The 16,873-nt window shown below is 41.0% G+C and overlaps 1 protein-coding gene across 6 annotated transcripts in view; it reads right to left on the bottom strand.

The window, feature by feature from the left end:
• AOAH (acyloxyacyl hydrolase) overlaps window positions 1–16,873 on the bottom strand; it is a 180,790-nt gene that overhangs the window by 149,747 nt on the left and 14,170 nt on the right. For 5 of the 6 annotated variants that reach the window (XM_047763046.1, XM_047763049.1, XM_047763047.1 and 2 more), the window contains one exon: window positions 2,454–2,549. In XM_047763046.1, coding sequence (XP_047619002.1) covers window positions 2,454–2,549 — 96 coding nt within the window. Of the gene's footprint in view, window positions 1–2,453; window positions 2,550–6,671; window positions 6,755–16,873 lie in introns of those variants that run through there. The other variant, XM_047763052.1, reaches the window with a different exon arrangement.

The following is a 16,873-nucleotide window of genomic DNA, read 5'->3' as shown; positions in this document are numbered from 1 at the left end:
GAAGCTATCAAAGATGACAGACTCACGTCAAAAGAACCCAGGAGCCAACTTGAGGATGTTTCTCCTGGTCAAAGATGAGACAATTAGAGCTTCAAAAGGATAATAATTGAAGTAGACTGAAACTTATCAAATGTGTTTAAATTCATGAGTTCATAATGATACTTCAAAGAAAATCAATTGACTACTTTGGGATGATAATAAAACGGCAATGACTTATTTGAAAACTGGCAATTAAAGCAAAAGAATCTAGCATTTATCCTGCCTTTCCCAGAATGAATAGTATCACCAGGAACCGTGGGAGAAAACACCTCCAAACTATGATGATGCTGAGAGAAACTGTCTCTAATATATTTCAACTACTAAATGAAATATAATTGATAGATTAGAAGAGCACCATTTTTCAGCCCCCAAAGAACGAATAGACCTAGTCATAGAGCATCAACAGCTGCTAGTATCACAAAAATAAAAGAGAAAACTGCTTAGGATGGCCTCCTGATGAAAGAAAACACCATCACTTAGATCCTTGCCAAAGACATCAAATTGGAGTCTGATCAAGTCTCTGGATCTAGCTGCCAATTTTCAGGGCATACAGAGCTCAGAGAAACATATTCAATTATACCACAGGGATGCAATCAGCAAAATGTAGAAACTCTACAGGAGAGATCCACAGCTAAGTTACAAGGAAAAGGAAGGGATGGAAAGGAAACTTGTAGATTTAAAATAGACTTGAAAGACCTATCAAAAATTTTAAAACTGGGCAAGGCTATGGTGTCTGGAGTTATTCACTTGGGTGATAAAACTATAGAGCAATGCAAGGAAATAATTAGAGTAATATGCAGGATGTTGTTTTTTGGGGGGAGAAGGAGGGATTTTTTTCATGGGATGGGGCACGTGGATGGGACTTCTGTTTGGAGTAGTTAACCTATCTGTCCCTCCTTGACCTAGACTATGTTGACAAGAGTGTTCACTTGTTAATAACTGATAAAGCTGTACACTTATTTTGTGTGGTTTTCTACATTTGTTTCATCAAGAAAAGGTTAAAGAATTACCTACAGACAGTACTCTACGTTGTCTATGGATTCATACCAGGGGATGTCAAAGTAGAAAATGTGACAAAACCAACACCCATCAAGTTCATATGAGTGGTTCCCTCTAGGGAGGTGGGAGGAAAAATGGAACAGGGAGCAGGGGAGGAAAAAGGGTGTTTCAAGTTTACCTGTCACATTCTAAGTCCACAAAAGAAAGATGACATAAATATGTCAAAGTCTTAGCAATGATCAAACAGGGACACTGTAAACACATGTATGTGTGTATTATCTTCTCCCAGTCTTTATTTTTGAATTCTAAAAAAAATGAGCTTGTGAGTAACATGCTGCGACTGCATGTAATTTTCCAAAAATGTTTTGTTGCTATTGACACCATGTCTATTATATCAAAGATACAATCATCATGAGCCCAGTTACCTTACTTAAAAAAAAATAATGGAGTTCCCGTCGTGGTGCAGTGGGTAACGAATCCGACTAGGAACCATGAGGTTGTAGATTCGGTCCCTGCCCTTGCTCAGTGGGTTAACGATCCGGCGTTGCCATGAGCTGTGGTTTAGGTCACAGAAGCGGCTCGGATCCTGCGTTGCTGTGGCTCTGGCGTAGGCTGGCAGCTACAGCTCCAATTGGACCCCTAGCCTGGGAACCTCCATATGCCGTGGGAGTGGCCCAAGAAATGGCAAAAAGACAAAAAAAAAATAATAATGTAGGCATCTTTGATGAAATTAGTTTCTTAACATTAAGTGAATGAAAATTTGACTCTCAAGGAAGTTTATTCACTGTGGCTGTATAGCTAACAGTATTCTATAAGGGAAATATAATTAATATTTTCTTTCCGCTGAGACTGAAAAAAACTATGAATTTATTTAAACCACCAATCACTTTCTTCTGTAGCAGGATGTATAAGGGGTTGTATGGAGATCCAATTCAAATCAATGCAATGTTTCCCGTTTGGAGTTTTAAGACATGTTGTTTTCTCAGCCTAAATAAAGCTCTGTGTTAGTAGGGCTGTGTGTCTGCCTGAGAATGACTATGTGGTTAAATTAACATAAATCATTGAAAATTATTCATTATTTTGACCTTGTTGGTACCTAAGGCCATGATTACCAGGTTGGTAAATCATTATAAATGTGACACATAAAGCAATAATTGGCCATTCTACATTTTATTCCTCCAATGTCCACAGCAATCTCATTCTGCCATGACAGACAATAAATGTCGGAGGAAACAATTGCCTAGAGTGCTTTTTGGTGTGTTTCTTTTATTCCTATGAGCCCCATAAGAACACCAACTCACAGAAATAACTCAATCAGATTCTCCTAAGCACGTCTAGGGTATGAACTCACTCATGATGGCTCATGAGTGAGAAAAAAAGCAGATCCACAGCCCAGGGCCCCTTTCTGTATCTACCAGGCAAGTAGCTGCACAGTCTCTCCATCGAGGTCTGGACCGTCGAGTTGTGAACTTGAGCAAGCTGTTCAATCATAGACACCACCAGCACACACCCTGCAAGGAAGCAGAAGAGAAGTCAGCCTGTGTCAAATGAAAAGCTGTGCTGGAGGACTGGGGGAAGAAAGCGGATATATACGTGTCCTTAAGAACACCAGCCTTGGAGTCCCCGTCGTGGCACAGTGGTTAATAATTCGACTAGAAACCCTGGGGTTTCGGGTTCGATCCCTGGTCTCACTCACTGGGTTAAGGATCCGGCATTGCTGTGAGCTGTGGTGTAGGCTGCAGACGCAGCATGGATCTCGAGTTGCTGCGGCTGTGGTGTAGGCCAGCGGCTATAGCTCTGATTAGACCTCTGGCCTGGGAACCTCCATGTGCCGCAAGTGCAGCCCTAGAAAAGGACAAAAAGACAAAAAAAAAAAAAAAGAACACCAGCCTTTCCAAAACAGACCTTTTCTTTGCCATGCCTTTCATAATCTACCATGTGTGTGAACACACTGCATTATACTGCATGTGAAGTGTGGTGAGAAGATCGTGGCCTTGGAGGGCAGAAAGACTGGCTGTCAGTTTATGTTCGTCATTTGTAAGCTATGTGGCCTGGAGAAAGTAATTTAATCTTGCTTTATTTCCATTGCTTTTTGATCCCATGGGAGAAGGAGGTGCCATTTAAAGGAAATGGTGCAAGGAGTTCCCATTATGGCCTAGCAGTAACAAACCCAACTAGTAACCATGAGGAAGAGGGTTCAATCCCTGGCATCTTTCAGTGGGTTAAGGATCTGGCACTGTTGTGAGCTGTGGTGTAGGTCATAGATGTGGCTGGGATCTGGCGTTGCTGTGGCTGTGGCATAGGCTGGTAGCTGTAGCTGATTTGACCCCTAGTCTGGGAACTTCCATATGCTGCACATGTAGCCCTTAAAAAAATGTTAAAAATAAAAAATAAAAATAAAGGAGACGGTGCAAGGAGAACAGCCAGCACCAGGGAGAAGCTCAGTGGACACCGGCTCCTCTCCTGCCCCTTCTCCTTCCCTTCCGCAATAGACAGCTTCACTGCACATGGGATCATTCACACCCTCCCCATTCTCAGCCTGTCACCTGGGGTCAGATTTTTAATTGTAGAAAAGCAGCAGAAACTACCCAACATTTGGAGTCAGAAGACCTGGGACTGAGTCCTGCCCTTGAATCCTGGACTCACCACCCATTCTTTCTGAGCCTTTGTTTCCTCACTGCAGTGAAGATAATGAGTTTCCCATAGGGCTTTGGTGAAGATTAAATGAGATAACAAGGCAACTGAAGGTGCCTCTGAAATCATAACACTATTGTAAAACATTACTTTATCTCCCAGCTATAAAGCACTCTGCTTGAAAGCATGTACCAATACAGTAAGTGTCTAGAAGGAACCTGGATTAAATTAGGAATATATTATTTAAACTGTCTTGATGTCTGATAAGTGTGGAGGCTCAGAATGGCTGGGCTGACACCCTTAAAGATTCTGTCACCAATCTTGATCTCCTAAACTGCTGGGGAAGCCCAACTTCCTTAGTCCAAAGGGAGGGGACTCTTTCTTCTACACCCGAGGAAAGATGAGCTGCTAGTCTGAGAGGAAATTGTTAGACTTCATGGAGATAAGAGGAGTGGGACGTATTAGCACTTATTAGCAGACACTGGTTTCCAAGGAGGCAAAGAAAGGCTTACATCCAAAATAAAGAAGTTCCAGGGTGCCTGGCCCAGTAGTAAGCTCATTATTATCCATCTGCTCAAGGAGCTGGGGACCTAAGTTCACAACTGCTTCATTAAAACCCAACTCCCACTAGGACTCCTTGAGGGAAAGTGGCTGATGACAGATGTGAATAGTATAATTGGATGTTTCTAGACAGAAAGAAACCAAATCTCCAGTAAAATGAGAGACCGCCAAAAAAGAGGGAGAGGTTTCCACTTTTCTAGATACTGCAATATTTGACCACGCTTTGTCCTCTGTTGTTCCGTATCCTCCAGTAAAACTGAGCAAAGCTGGGCTCACCAAGTCTGAGATAGCATGGTTTTGATAACCATAGTATTTTCCTCCCCTATTTTTAAAAATGAAAGTATAGTTGATTTACACTGTTGTGCCAATTTCTGCTGAAGAGCAAAGGACCCAGTCATACATCCATAGACACATTCCTTTTCTTACATTATTCTCCATCACGGTCTATCCCAAGAGACTGGATATAGCTGATAACCACAATTATTGCTCTGGGAGCACCCACCTCTGGGGCACTTATCAATATTAGCTACCAAGGTTGATTAGATGTACTTTTAACCTAATCCATGCATTATGAGTTTTATTACATTGTAATAAATTCATTAGCTCATACTTTCTAGCATTTTATGGTCTAAAAAATTTTCCTGTATGTTTTGTTTTATTTAAAAAATAACTTTTTGGAGTTCCTGTCGTGGCTCAGTGGTTAACGAATCCGACTAGGAACCATGAGGTTGCAGGTTCGATCCCTGGCCTTGCTCGGTGGGTTAAGGATCCCGCATTGCTGTGGCTGTGGTGTAGGCCGGTGGCTGCAGCTCTTGATGAGACCCCTAGCCTGGGAACCTCCATGTGCCTCGGGAGTGGACCTAGAAAAGGCAAAAAGACAAAACAAATAAACAAACAAAAAAACCCCCAACTTTTCAAAAAAGAGATGCAATACAATCTCAATTTAGAAAAATTTAAAGATATAGAACAATGTAAAAAAAGGAAACCTTCACAAGTCATCCAGAGATAAACCAATTTCACTTTTATTTTAAATATACAAAATATATTTAGGAGTTCCTGCTGTGGCTCAGTGTGTTAATAACCCAACACAGTGTCTATGAGGATGAGGGTTTAATCCATGGCCCTGCTCAGTGGGTTAAGGATCCAGCATTGCTGTTGCTGTGAGCTGTGGCATAGGTTGCAGACGTGGCTTGGATCTGGTATTGCTGTGGCATAGGCCTCCAGCTGCAGCTCTGATTTGACCCCTAGCCCAGGAACTTCCATATGCCACAGGTGTGGCTGTAAAAAAGAAAAAAAAAAAATATATATATATATACATTTAGTATATGTGACTATTTTAAAAATTTATAATACACTTTTACACACTGATATATATCTCTGCTAATCACTTGCCAAGTTAGGTGGAGCTAAGTACATTTTAATAACTGCAATTGAAAAACAATTATAAATAATTATATGACAATGTGATAAGAGGATGCAGTGTGATATAGTTGAAAAAGGAGAAGATTTGGAATGAAAAATAAGCTTCATTTAAAAACAAGGTTCAAGTGCTGGATCAGTCGCTAAAAATGGTGTAACTCTGCACAAGTTATCTACCCCTCTAGAACCGCTTTTTAAAAAATTAATTGATTAATTAATTTTTCTTTTTAGGGCCACACCCGCAGCCTATGGAGTTTCCCAGGCTATAGGGTTCCAGTGGGAGCCACAGATGTCGGCCTATGCCACAGCCACAGAAACGCAGGATCCAAGCCTCGTCTATGACCTACACCACAGTTCACAGCATGGCCAGATCTTTAACCCACTGAGTAAGGCCAGGGATCGAACCCATATCCTCATGGTTCCTAGTGGGATTCATTCCGCTGAGCCAGGATGGGAACCCCGCCTCTGGAACCTCTTCTTAAGAGTTTAGGGTTAGAGCATAAGCTGCTTTAGGGCAGGAGTGCAGTCTTACTATCTCTGAGTGCCTGACACAAGGGCCTGGTTTGGAGGAAGGAGCTAAGAGAGGTGGCTGACCTGAAGTGAGCTGACTGGAGAGCCACCTGAGAGACACTTCAGTTGTCATTTGCTGGGGACCTCCACAGGAAAGGGTGAATGGAGGGAAGTGAATTTGCGTTCTGGCTCAGTCATCGAACCGATGACATTGCTTTCCCTTTGTTCCACCTCACTGCATGACATGGCTCCACCACTCATTCTGGTGTGGAACAACCAGATCCTACTGCAAATAGTCATGATGCGCAGCTCAGGATCAAAGAACATGGTGGAGACTGGGTGGAGATCCTGCAGTCACTCCATCAATGAGTCTCATTAATGAGCTGCAGCATTCGGCACCCAGAATGGACTTGAAACAGGTACCTATTTGCTTTCATCCTTGGTGTGGAAGGACGAATGCCAAAGAGACTTGTGCTGCGTGAGACCAACCTGTGCTTCTTTGTACTCACAGATATTGGCTTTTCTTTTATTCAGAGGAATCCCAACAAGGACTCTTAGGATGTTTGTGGCTCCTCAGCACTGCTGGCTAAAACTGGAAATCGTGAGATAAGTAAAAAGGAATGAAAAAAAGAGAGTCAGCTGTCTCTGAAGACTGGGTGCATCTTGCCACTATCACTTCTCAGCCTGGGAGTTATTACAAGCAAAAGGACTCTGCAGAAAAGCAGGTAACGGGGCTTGAAATACATAAATGCCCACGTTGGGCTTGGCTTTGATTTGCATCCTACTCACTTGGACATCTCCGCCCATTTCCAGCGAGTACAACTCCCCTCGGATTGTTAATTTAGGGTCTGCAGTGAGGTGTGTCCTGAATCCTTTAGCGGCAAGGATGGAGAAACTGACTTTGCTATAGTTTGTAATAAGAGGTTTCACGGTCTTGACAGGCTAAAAAAATGTTTTCCCTTGGAGAAATGCATGGGCAGAGTAATTTCTCCTATTACAGACTATTCTCTGGCTGCTAATAAAAGGCTTGGGTGTGCTAAAGCAAGTTTATCCAAGCTACTGTTCATTTGGAAAGTGATGAGAGTGGGCGAGAACTATATATTTTGCTCAATGGTCACTATCTGAAATCTTCCACATGGAAAAATCTCTTCTCACCTGGCAAGTGAAAATAATGAGTACAATAGAAACAGACACTTCTGATGTTATAGGAAAGGAAGCGAATGGGCCAGAATAAAAACACTAGCCACAGGAATCTGCTTCTAGACATGCATCTCAGGTAGACTGCAGACTGTACCATGAATCCTTCTGAAATTAAACAGAACTCTTGAAGCTCTAATTATAGTCATATCTGTGCTGGTTGGAAATGCAGCTAAGTGCAGAAGGTGGTCTATTGGATTTCCCATTTGTCTGAAACCCATGCTTCATTGAGAACCTAGCAGTTGTCAGAACCAGGGTCAGCGGGACTATGCTTCCTTTTTGACCCTGAGTAGCGGCATAAATAATTCATCACATGGCTAGAATGTTCTCTACAGTTTTCAAAGTGTTCCGCATACATTATCATCTCATTCAAAGTTCATAACAACTCACAGATGTGGAAATCACTGTTCTCATTGTACAGATGGGCAATCGGAGGCTCAGGGAGGTTAGATGCCTCGCCTGGCGACCAAGGGAGCCAGAACTGGAACACAGTATGTACTCAGTCCCTTCCAGATGCCAGGTACGGTGCTGAGCTGTGACTACACACTGAGAACAAAGTGATATGGTTCCTGCCCTCTTAGAGATTATACTCTCCTTAGAGAAAAGTGACCATAAACAAGGAAGCTGGCACACAATTATAAATAATTATAAGTACTATGAAGAAAAGCAACAAAGTGACGTAACAGAGAGCAATGGGGACCAGGGTGATATCAAACCTCGCTAAAGCTGATAGAGAGAAGGCTTCTTTGAAGAACATACACAAAAATGGCTAAAGTAATGGAAAGGGGCAAGCAGTACGAGGACCCGGGCAGGCTCTGTAGGCAGGCAGAGCTGGTACCCACCTGATGGCAAAGAGACTGGGAAAACCTGACATTGGGAGATGAGGTGCAGGCACAGGTGGAGATCAGGTTCATGGGTTTGTAGACTGCAAAAGAGACAGGGATTCATCCTGAGAGGAATGGGGAGCTGTGAATGGGCTTTGTGGTTGCTGTTATTTGATCTATGTCTTTAAAGTATCCTGCTGGCTGTCATGAGGAGGAAGGATCTTAGGGGGCAAAGGTGGGGGCAGAGAGATGCAGAAGGAGTCTCTTTTGGTCCTGGAGAGAGACGATGGTTGACTGGACAGTCATGAGTGGCAGTGGAGACAGAGGAAAACCGACAGATCTGTGATGCACTGCAGAGGCTGACCTGATTGGCTTTATTAATAAACAGATGAGAAATGCGAGGAAAAGTGAACTTCAAGGATGCCTGCTGTTTCTGGCGTGAGCCCTCGGAGGTGGAGAGCGCAGGTTTTAGTCACCCCACATCTGGATTTGGGTGCTTGCATCCCCGTTGCACCATCATGACATTATCAAGTATATTCCCTGTCTGCCCTCTCTCCCCCCACCCAATGCCCCCACGAACAGCTACACTCTGTCCTCAGATTTCCCTAACTGGGTGGGAGCAGAGAATATATGTTGTAATTATAATCAATAGCCTTTATCTCAGTCTTTTCTCATGTTGGTGAAAAGAAAAGGAAAAAGAAAAGAAATGTATGAAAACAATCACCTAAAATTATTCTACTGCCAGCCTCGTTTCTCTGAGATACTAGTTACCAAGCCAGAGATGGTAGCACACAGCCCAGGTATGAATACTGCACCTTCACGCTTTTCTTCTGTTTCCTCCTCTGTCTGAACATGGGTAAGGAGAGTGGGTAGGAGAAGAAAAGAGAGCAGAAAAGAAGAAAGAGAAGGGAGAAGCTATGGTACAGCAGAGAGTAAAGAACTTGGGGGTCAGATCTAGGTTCAAATTTTGCTTCTATTACTTATGAGTTGATTACTTGCCAGGATGGTTAATCTCTCTGAACCTAGATTTGGGTACCGACACACTAGAACAATAAAACCCCCTTGTGGTACATTAAAAATGGCCACAGACTTTTGGAGTGCTCTTGCAGCACAGTGGGTTAATTTTCACTGCACCTGCTTGGGTCAGTGCTGTTGTGCTTGTTCAATTCCTGGTCCAGGGAACTTCTACATGCTGCAGGAGTGGGCAAAACAAAACAAAACAAAAAAACCAAAAAACCCACAAACTTTTACACTTCCTCCCATGAAGAGGTGGTATCTATTTCCCAGCCCTTTGAATATGGCCTTGTGACCTTGCTTTGATCAGTAGAATATAGAAGTGACAATACGTTCTGAGGTCTCGAGAGGCCTTGCATCTTCTTTTTTATTTTTATTTTTTCTACAGCTGTACCTGTGGCATATGGAAGTTCCAAGGCTAGGAACTGAATCAGAGCTGCAGCTGCTGCAGCCACAGCAACGCTGGAGCTGAGCCACATCTGTGGCCTGTGACACAGTTTATGGCAACACTAGATCCTTAACCCACTGACTGAGGCCAGGGATTGAGCCTGCATCTTCATGGATACTCGTCAGGTTCTTAACCCGCTAAGCCACAGTGGGAACTCCACAGGCCTTGCATCTTTCATTTTGTCTTTTGAGAACTTGACAGCCGTGAGCTTGAGCTAGCCTGCTGGACATGCCACAGAAAGGAAATCAAAGTGCCCCAGCAAGAGTCTGCCAACTACCAGATCTGTGAACAAGGCCATTCTAGATATCCAGCCCCTCTCATTCCAGCAGCAGAAGTGAGCCCTGCCAAGACCAGCTAAAGGGCCACCCAACACTTCCCAGTCAAAAACCGCCAACCTGCAAAGCTGTGAGCTCATAAATGACTGCTGGGTAAGTGTGGAGTGCTCTATAATTCAGCAAAGGCTATTTTGAAACACCTGGCAAAAGTGTTGTGACGATTAAGTGACACAACACATAAAATGCACACAGTACCTGGCACAGAGCAGGTGTTTAACAAATGTTAGTTACTCTCCCACCTGCTGAGTCCACCACAGGGAAAAGATGTATTTTTCCATGCCTCTTTTTAAAATAGAAGCTCAGAAACTTATTTTTGAAAAACTTGTCATATCAACAGTCTTCTTTTCTATGGTTGAATTTTTTAAATTATTACAGTTATCTCCTATTTTCAATATATTGGGGCAGATTAGGCACAGTGTCCTAACCCAACCATCACCTGGAACATCATTTTTATGAGAAAATGAACCGGGAGTTCCAAATCGCCAACTCTCCCAAGAACACTGGCAGTGAGAGAGGCACCCTCTTGGGCAATTACTGATGAGAACAGAGCTAAGGGCATCCAAAGGGGAGCAGAGCCCAAGCAACAGCAGCGAGAGGAAATTAGCAGACTGTGCTGAGAGATGCAGGATGATGGGCTTGGCTAATTTAGAAATATAGAAAAATGAATAACAACGAAATGAGAGTGAAGACACAAGGAGCCATTCCATCCTGTTCTTATTCAATAATAACCATGTACAAACGCCCACCATGTGCTCAAAGGCTTGAGGATACAAAGGTGAATAAATGAAGTCACAGAACAGTAGGGAACGCTGAGGATTAGGAAAGCAATCTAGGCACTGCAACCTGTAAGCACAACAGTGGAGGACCTGTTAGTGCTTCGGAAGCACAGAGGAAGAAGCAGCTAACTCTGCCTTGGGTAAGCAGTGAGTTTTCTGGAGGAGTTGAGTGTTAAGGGATGGGAGGAACTTATTTAATGGAAAAAGGCAGGAAAAGACTTTAGGAAGAGAGCAGTAGCATTTCTTTAATTGGAGGTGAGAAGGAGAAGAGTTGGCCAAGGCTAGAGCCCAGGGTCCACGGGAGAGGAAGAGTAAAAAAGGTAGGAAGGGGTTAGATCATGATGAGCCTTCAAGGACAGACTACAGAGCACTGGCTTCCTGCTCTAAGTCTAGACCAATGGTTTGCAAACATCTTGCTCTGAACCCCCAAGAGATACGTGAAAAACTATATGCCATTCGATATATATATATTTTTTTAATTTTATTTTATTTTTTGGCTGCTGGAATTCCTGGGCCAGGGATCAGATCCAAGCCTCAGGGGCAATCTAAGACGCAGCTGTGGCAACGCTGGATCCTTAACCCTCTGTGCAAAGCTGGGGGTCGAACCTGTGTCCCAGTGCTCCCAAAATGCTGCCAAGCCTGTTACACCACGGTGGGAATCCTTGCCATTATGTATTTCAATGGAAGTTAAAATATTACTAATAGGTATCTATTTTGTTAGCTGCAAAAGGTATAATTCCAGGAAGATTATAAATACTACAATAGAAATAATACATTAATCTTCTATACACATCCAAAGGAATCAAAGTATTATACTGATTTATATCTACTCTCATCCACTTTATATATATAAATATTTATTTATATATTTAAACATATCCATATATTTAAAAATGTATGTTTACATTCTTTTTTCACAGTGAAAAATTTACATTGATAATTCCTCTCCTTGAATATATATTTCAATGAAAAGTCTACTTCACTGAATTTTTCTTCCACTAGGGTTTTATCCCAATGTGATATTTTTATGGTTGAAGGTATTTATTTTTCACATACTACTATACTTCTTAACACTAAAAATATGTATAGGAGTTCCCGTCGTGGCGCAGTGGTTAAGGAATCCGACTAGGAACCACGAGGTTGTGGGTTCGGTCCCTGGCCTTGCTCAGTGGGTTAACGATCCGACGTTGCCATGAGCTGTGGTGTAGGTTGCAGACGCGGCTCGGATCCTGCGTTGCTGTGGCTCTGGTGTAGGCCGACAGCTACAGCTCCGACTAGACCCCTAGCCTGGGAACCTCCATATGCCGCGGGAGCGGCCCAAGAAATTGCCAAAAAAAAAAAAAAGTATAAAATTTAAATGAAAACTTTGATTTCTTATGAGTAAAACACTCCAAGTATTAAAAAATTCTTCAGGATAGAGTTTTCTTTATTGGTAAAATTAACTTAATGAAACAATATATATTGCCAATTTGATAAACAATTTCTAAATAAGGTAAAATTTTCCTAGAATTATATCTCAATGAGATGGTTGGGCTTTTAAAGTTAGTAACTGTATCTGTTGAAAATATTATTTATTCATGTAAACAGGCAAGGTTCATGTCAACTATCATGTCTGTTCTTATTTTTCATTTTTAAAGAGGTAAGTGCTGAGAATACATGTTTACTTAAATAAGTAAATGAGAATAGAAGGACATACGGCAATGTTGTCAATTCTTTAACTCCTTGAGTTAATGGCAAAAATCTTAGAGTGATTTATCATTGAAAATTATTTAAGTCTCCCCTCAACTGTGTTGAAAGCAAAGAACCAGAAGTCACCTGACTTGCAAAAATATCTGTTGCCCAATGAATGGAGTCTTTCGCTTTCTTAATTTCTGGAAAATATTTTTTAAAAGTTTTACTAAGATATCTTTTAATTATACCTACTGCAATTTCACTTAGAGAGACCTTGCTAAAACTTTATATATTCAGAAAGAATTGACAAGTTGACATATTGCTCTTTTCAATACACTTTTGCCTATATATAATATTTTAAGTAAAATTCTTTATCTTATTGCATGCTTTGTATATAGTTTTGTCAAAAGTTGGAGATGCAGATTTATTTCATTCAAACTATGAAAGATGTCCTCTGTATAAACTTACATGGCACAGTCAGTTCTTATTACTAAAGAAATTAACAGATTTCTTTTCAGAAAAAGTATGACTTTTTTCCATTTACTTTAATATTTCAATTCTAAGATAGGCAGAGACAGAGAATGGATGGATTAAAAAAAATAGATGGGAGTTCCCGTCGTGGCGCAGTGGTTAATGAATCCGACTAGGAACCATGAGGTTGCGGGTTTGATCCCTGCCCTTGCTCAGTGGGTTAACGATCCGGCGTTGCCGTGAGCTGTGGTGTAGGTTGCAGATGCGGCTCAGATCCCGCGTTGCTGTGGCTCTGGCGTAGGCCGGTGGCTCCAGCTCCGATTCAACCCCTAGCCTGGGAACCTCCATGTGCCGCAGGAGCGGCCCAAGAAATAGCAAAAAAAGACAAAAAAAAATAGATGTATGAATGGGTGAGTGGGTGGATGGATGACTAGGAAGAGGGAGAGACAAACGATGAATAAAAAAGATTATTACGAAGGTGTGGGCTATGACGATTACATTATAAATCTGGTCGTCGTCGCCTATGGTTAGGGAGGTGGACAGATAGAAAAATAACCTTAGGCTACATTCGATCATTTTTATCCACAAACCTACTTGCTAATTTGAAAAGTTCTCACCTGACACTGCCAAATTTCTTACAAATGTTTTGTTGAAAGAAAAAGGCGTTTAATTTTAGACTGTCTACTTAACAATCCAAATTTAGAATCAACAAAACAATAAAGCAAGATCCAAACTGTGTAAATATAAACCTAGACAGTTTTAAAAGGAAATATACCCAAATGTCAGTAGTGATCATTTGAGTTTTGGGATTCCAGTTGATTTTACTCTTTAAAAATATTTTGTATTTTCTAAAACCTCTAGGAAAGCCATATATTCTTTCATAATTAGAAAAAATAAATTATATTTTATTAAACACATTCTCATTGAATAAGCTTTTTTAAGAGTTGCCTTCCACCTCAAGTTTTGGAAGAAAGAAATGACATTTTCTACCATACCTTTCAGCTCTCTGTCAGGTGTTTTCACAGACTATATCTCATTTAATCCTCACAGCACCCTCACAAGACTGGCACTTCCCATTTTATAGATGAGAAATATGAGACTCTGAGAGGTGAAGCAATATATTTGAGGCCTTTCAGATAAGCAGTGATTCAACTGCTAACTGGCTAGCTGGTCATTCCAATCTAAATCCATTGCACCTTGGAATTTATGTGCTTCTAAGTGTCACATTGCATACGTTAAACTTTTGGATTTTGAAAGCGAAAACCATCAATCACGTTAATCATTTCTATACTGAAGTCTATATGATTTATGAATATTGTTTCCTAGTATTCTTTTCACTTTCTAATGGTATTTTTTTTGGAGAGTAAAGTGTTTAAATTTAGTAAAGTACAAGTCATCTTTTTTTTTTTCCTTTCCTTTTTGTATAATTCTTTTTCTTTCTTTCTTTCGTGGCTGCCCCGAGGCATACGGAGTTCCTGGGCTGTGCCGACGGGTGATCAAACCTGTGTTCTGGTGCTGCAGACACCCCTGGTCCTGTTGCACCGCAACGGGAACTCTAGTATAATTCTTTTGATGTCCTATCTAAGAGTCTTTGCTTGATCCAAAGTCACAAAGATTTTTCTTCACTTTCTTCTATAAGTTTTTAGTTTTAGCTTTCACCTTCAGGTCTATGATCTATTTTAAGTTAATAATTTGTGTGTGATTTGAAATAAAGAATCGGATAGTGTCAGTTCTCCAACAGTGTTCTTCAAAACTTTCGGCTATTCTGGCTTCTTAGCATTTCCATATAAATTGTGGGATCAGCTCACCAATTTCTACCAAAAAAAGATGTTAGGATTTTGATTGGAGTTGTGTTTATAGTCTATATATCAACTTGGGAACACTACCAGTACTACCGAGTCTTCCAATCTGTTAGCAGGAAGTATCTCTCCATTTCTAAAAAGCATCCTTTAATTTCTCTCAGCAATGTTTTGGAGTTTTCAGTGTAATTGCACACTTTAGTTAAATTTATTCATAAGTATTTTTATCATATTGTGAGTGAAACTGTTTTCTTAATTTCCATTCTTGAATGTTTGTTGCTAATATAAACATAATTGATTTTTCAAATTAATCTTGCCTCCTTGTTAAATATTCTTATTAGTTCTAGCAGTTTTATTGTAAATACCCTAGAATTTTCTACATTCAGAAACATGTTGTTCGAAAATATAGTTTTACTTCCTTCTTTTCAATTTGTATGCCTTTATTATTTTTCTTTATTAAAGAATCTTTGTCTTTTTAGGGCCATACCCGAGGCATATGGAGGTTCCCAGGCTAGGGGTCAAATCGGAGCTGTAGCCGCCTGCCTACACCACAGTCATAGCAACACCAGATTCGAGCCATGTCTGCGACCTACACCACAGCTCACAGCAACGCAGGATCCTTAACCCACTGAGCGAGGCCAGGGATCAAACCTGAGTTCTCATGGATGCTAGTCAGATTCGTTTCTGCTGAGCCAGGATGGGAACTCCCTGAATTGAATCTTTAAAACAATGTTAACTACAAATGTGAGAATGGACATCTCTACACGTTTCTGATTTTAGGAGGAAACCATTCAGTCTTCCATCATTGAGTTAGCAGAAGGGTTTTCACAGATGCCCTTTATCAAGTTGAAGAAGTTCCTTTTTCTTTTATAACTTGCTGAGAGGTTTCAACAGGGGTAGGTAATGGATTTTGTCAAAAATTTTTTTTATTTCTACTAGGATGACATTATACCTATAGCCTCTATTCTGCTAATTTGGTATACCCTATTAATTGATTTTCAGATCTTAAAACAACCATGCATTCCTAGGATAAACCCCACTTGGTCATGGTATATAATCCATTTATATGTTGCTGGATTCAGTTTGTTCACATTTTATGAAGAGTTTCTGCATCTATGTTTAAAAAGGATATTGGTCTGTTATTTTCCTCCCTTGTGGTGTCGTCAGATTCAGTATTAGCTAAAACAGAGAATGATCTGGCAAGTATTCCATCCTCTAATACTTTATGAAATAAAGGGAATGCATTCAAATGGGTTGGAGAATACATTTAAAGTTGCAGCTAGTTTTCACTTTTCTTAGGCTCTTTCAGGTCTTCCCAAGTACGCATAATTTCCCAGTCAATCTGGGATCTATGGAGAGCATATCATAGCCCTTTTATGATGCTCACATTGCCAGGTCTCCCTGCTAAATTTCTGGCTGATCTTCATTGTCCCAACTATGGCCCAAACCTTGAACTAGCAAAGCTGAAGGTTCTCCTTGTTAATTCCCAACTGAGTCTATTATTTTTGGCCAACAAAGCCAGGGATCTTTGAATTCTGCTTGAATCAGGTCTGCCCTATTAGCAGTAGACCTGCTGGTTTGGGCGGCCAGTTTCACAGTGATGAAACTACCATTCTCACTAACTAAGCTGAGGGCAAGAGTAGATGGAGCCGCCTCAAGCAAAAAGGTCAGCGTCTCACTGTTCTTCCTGAAGCTTAAGCAATTTCTCAAGAATAAACATTCCTCAATTCTTTGTGTGCCATTGGTTGATTTTTAGTGCCCTGAAATGGTTGCGTGTTATAGTCTTTTCAATATTATGCACAGAAGACTCATCAACCCCCCCAGGCCATCATAATCAGAATTCCTTCTTGCACCTATTTATATCTGAAATTTGGGGTTTATGCTTGATACAATAAAGGGCAAGCTAATCTGTTGTAACTGGCACTTCAATTTTGCTAAATTGTGGGAGCCATACTTTAAAAGATGAAGTTTGTCCAGAGAAATATTCAGGACTTTGTCCTCTATACAAACATTGGAAAAAAAACTAATTTATGAGAGAAAGGGTGTGGTAGTAGAGTCATTTGTTTTCAGTTCCAAATTCCTAGTGTCAAGTAAAGAGCAAAAGCCTGTCTGTCAACTCCTTCCCCCTCAAAACCAAAACAAAATAGGGAGATGGGATTAAGATGGCGGAATAGAA

Source organism: Phacochoerus africanus, chromosome 16 (assembly GCF_016906955.1).
Source record: "Phacochoerus africanus isolate WHEZ1 chromosome 16, ROS_Pafr_v1, whole genome shotgun sequence".
Lineage (NCBI taxonomy): Eukaryota > Metazoa > Chordata > Mammalia > Artiodactyla > Suidae > Phacochoerus > Phacochoerus africanus.
The sequence above is the reverse complement of the archived record's forward strand: the minus strand, read 5'-3'. Positions and strand labels throughout refer to the sequence as shown.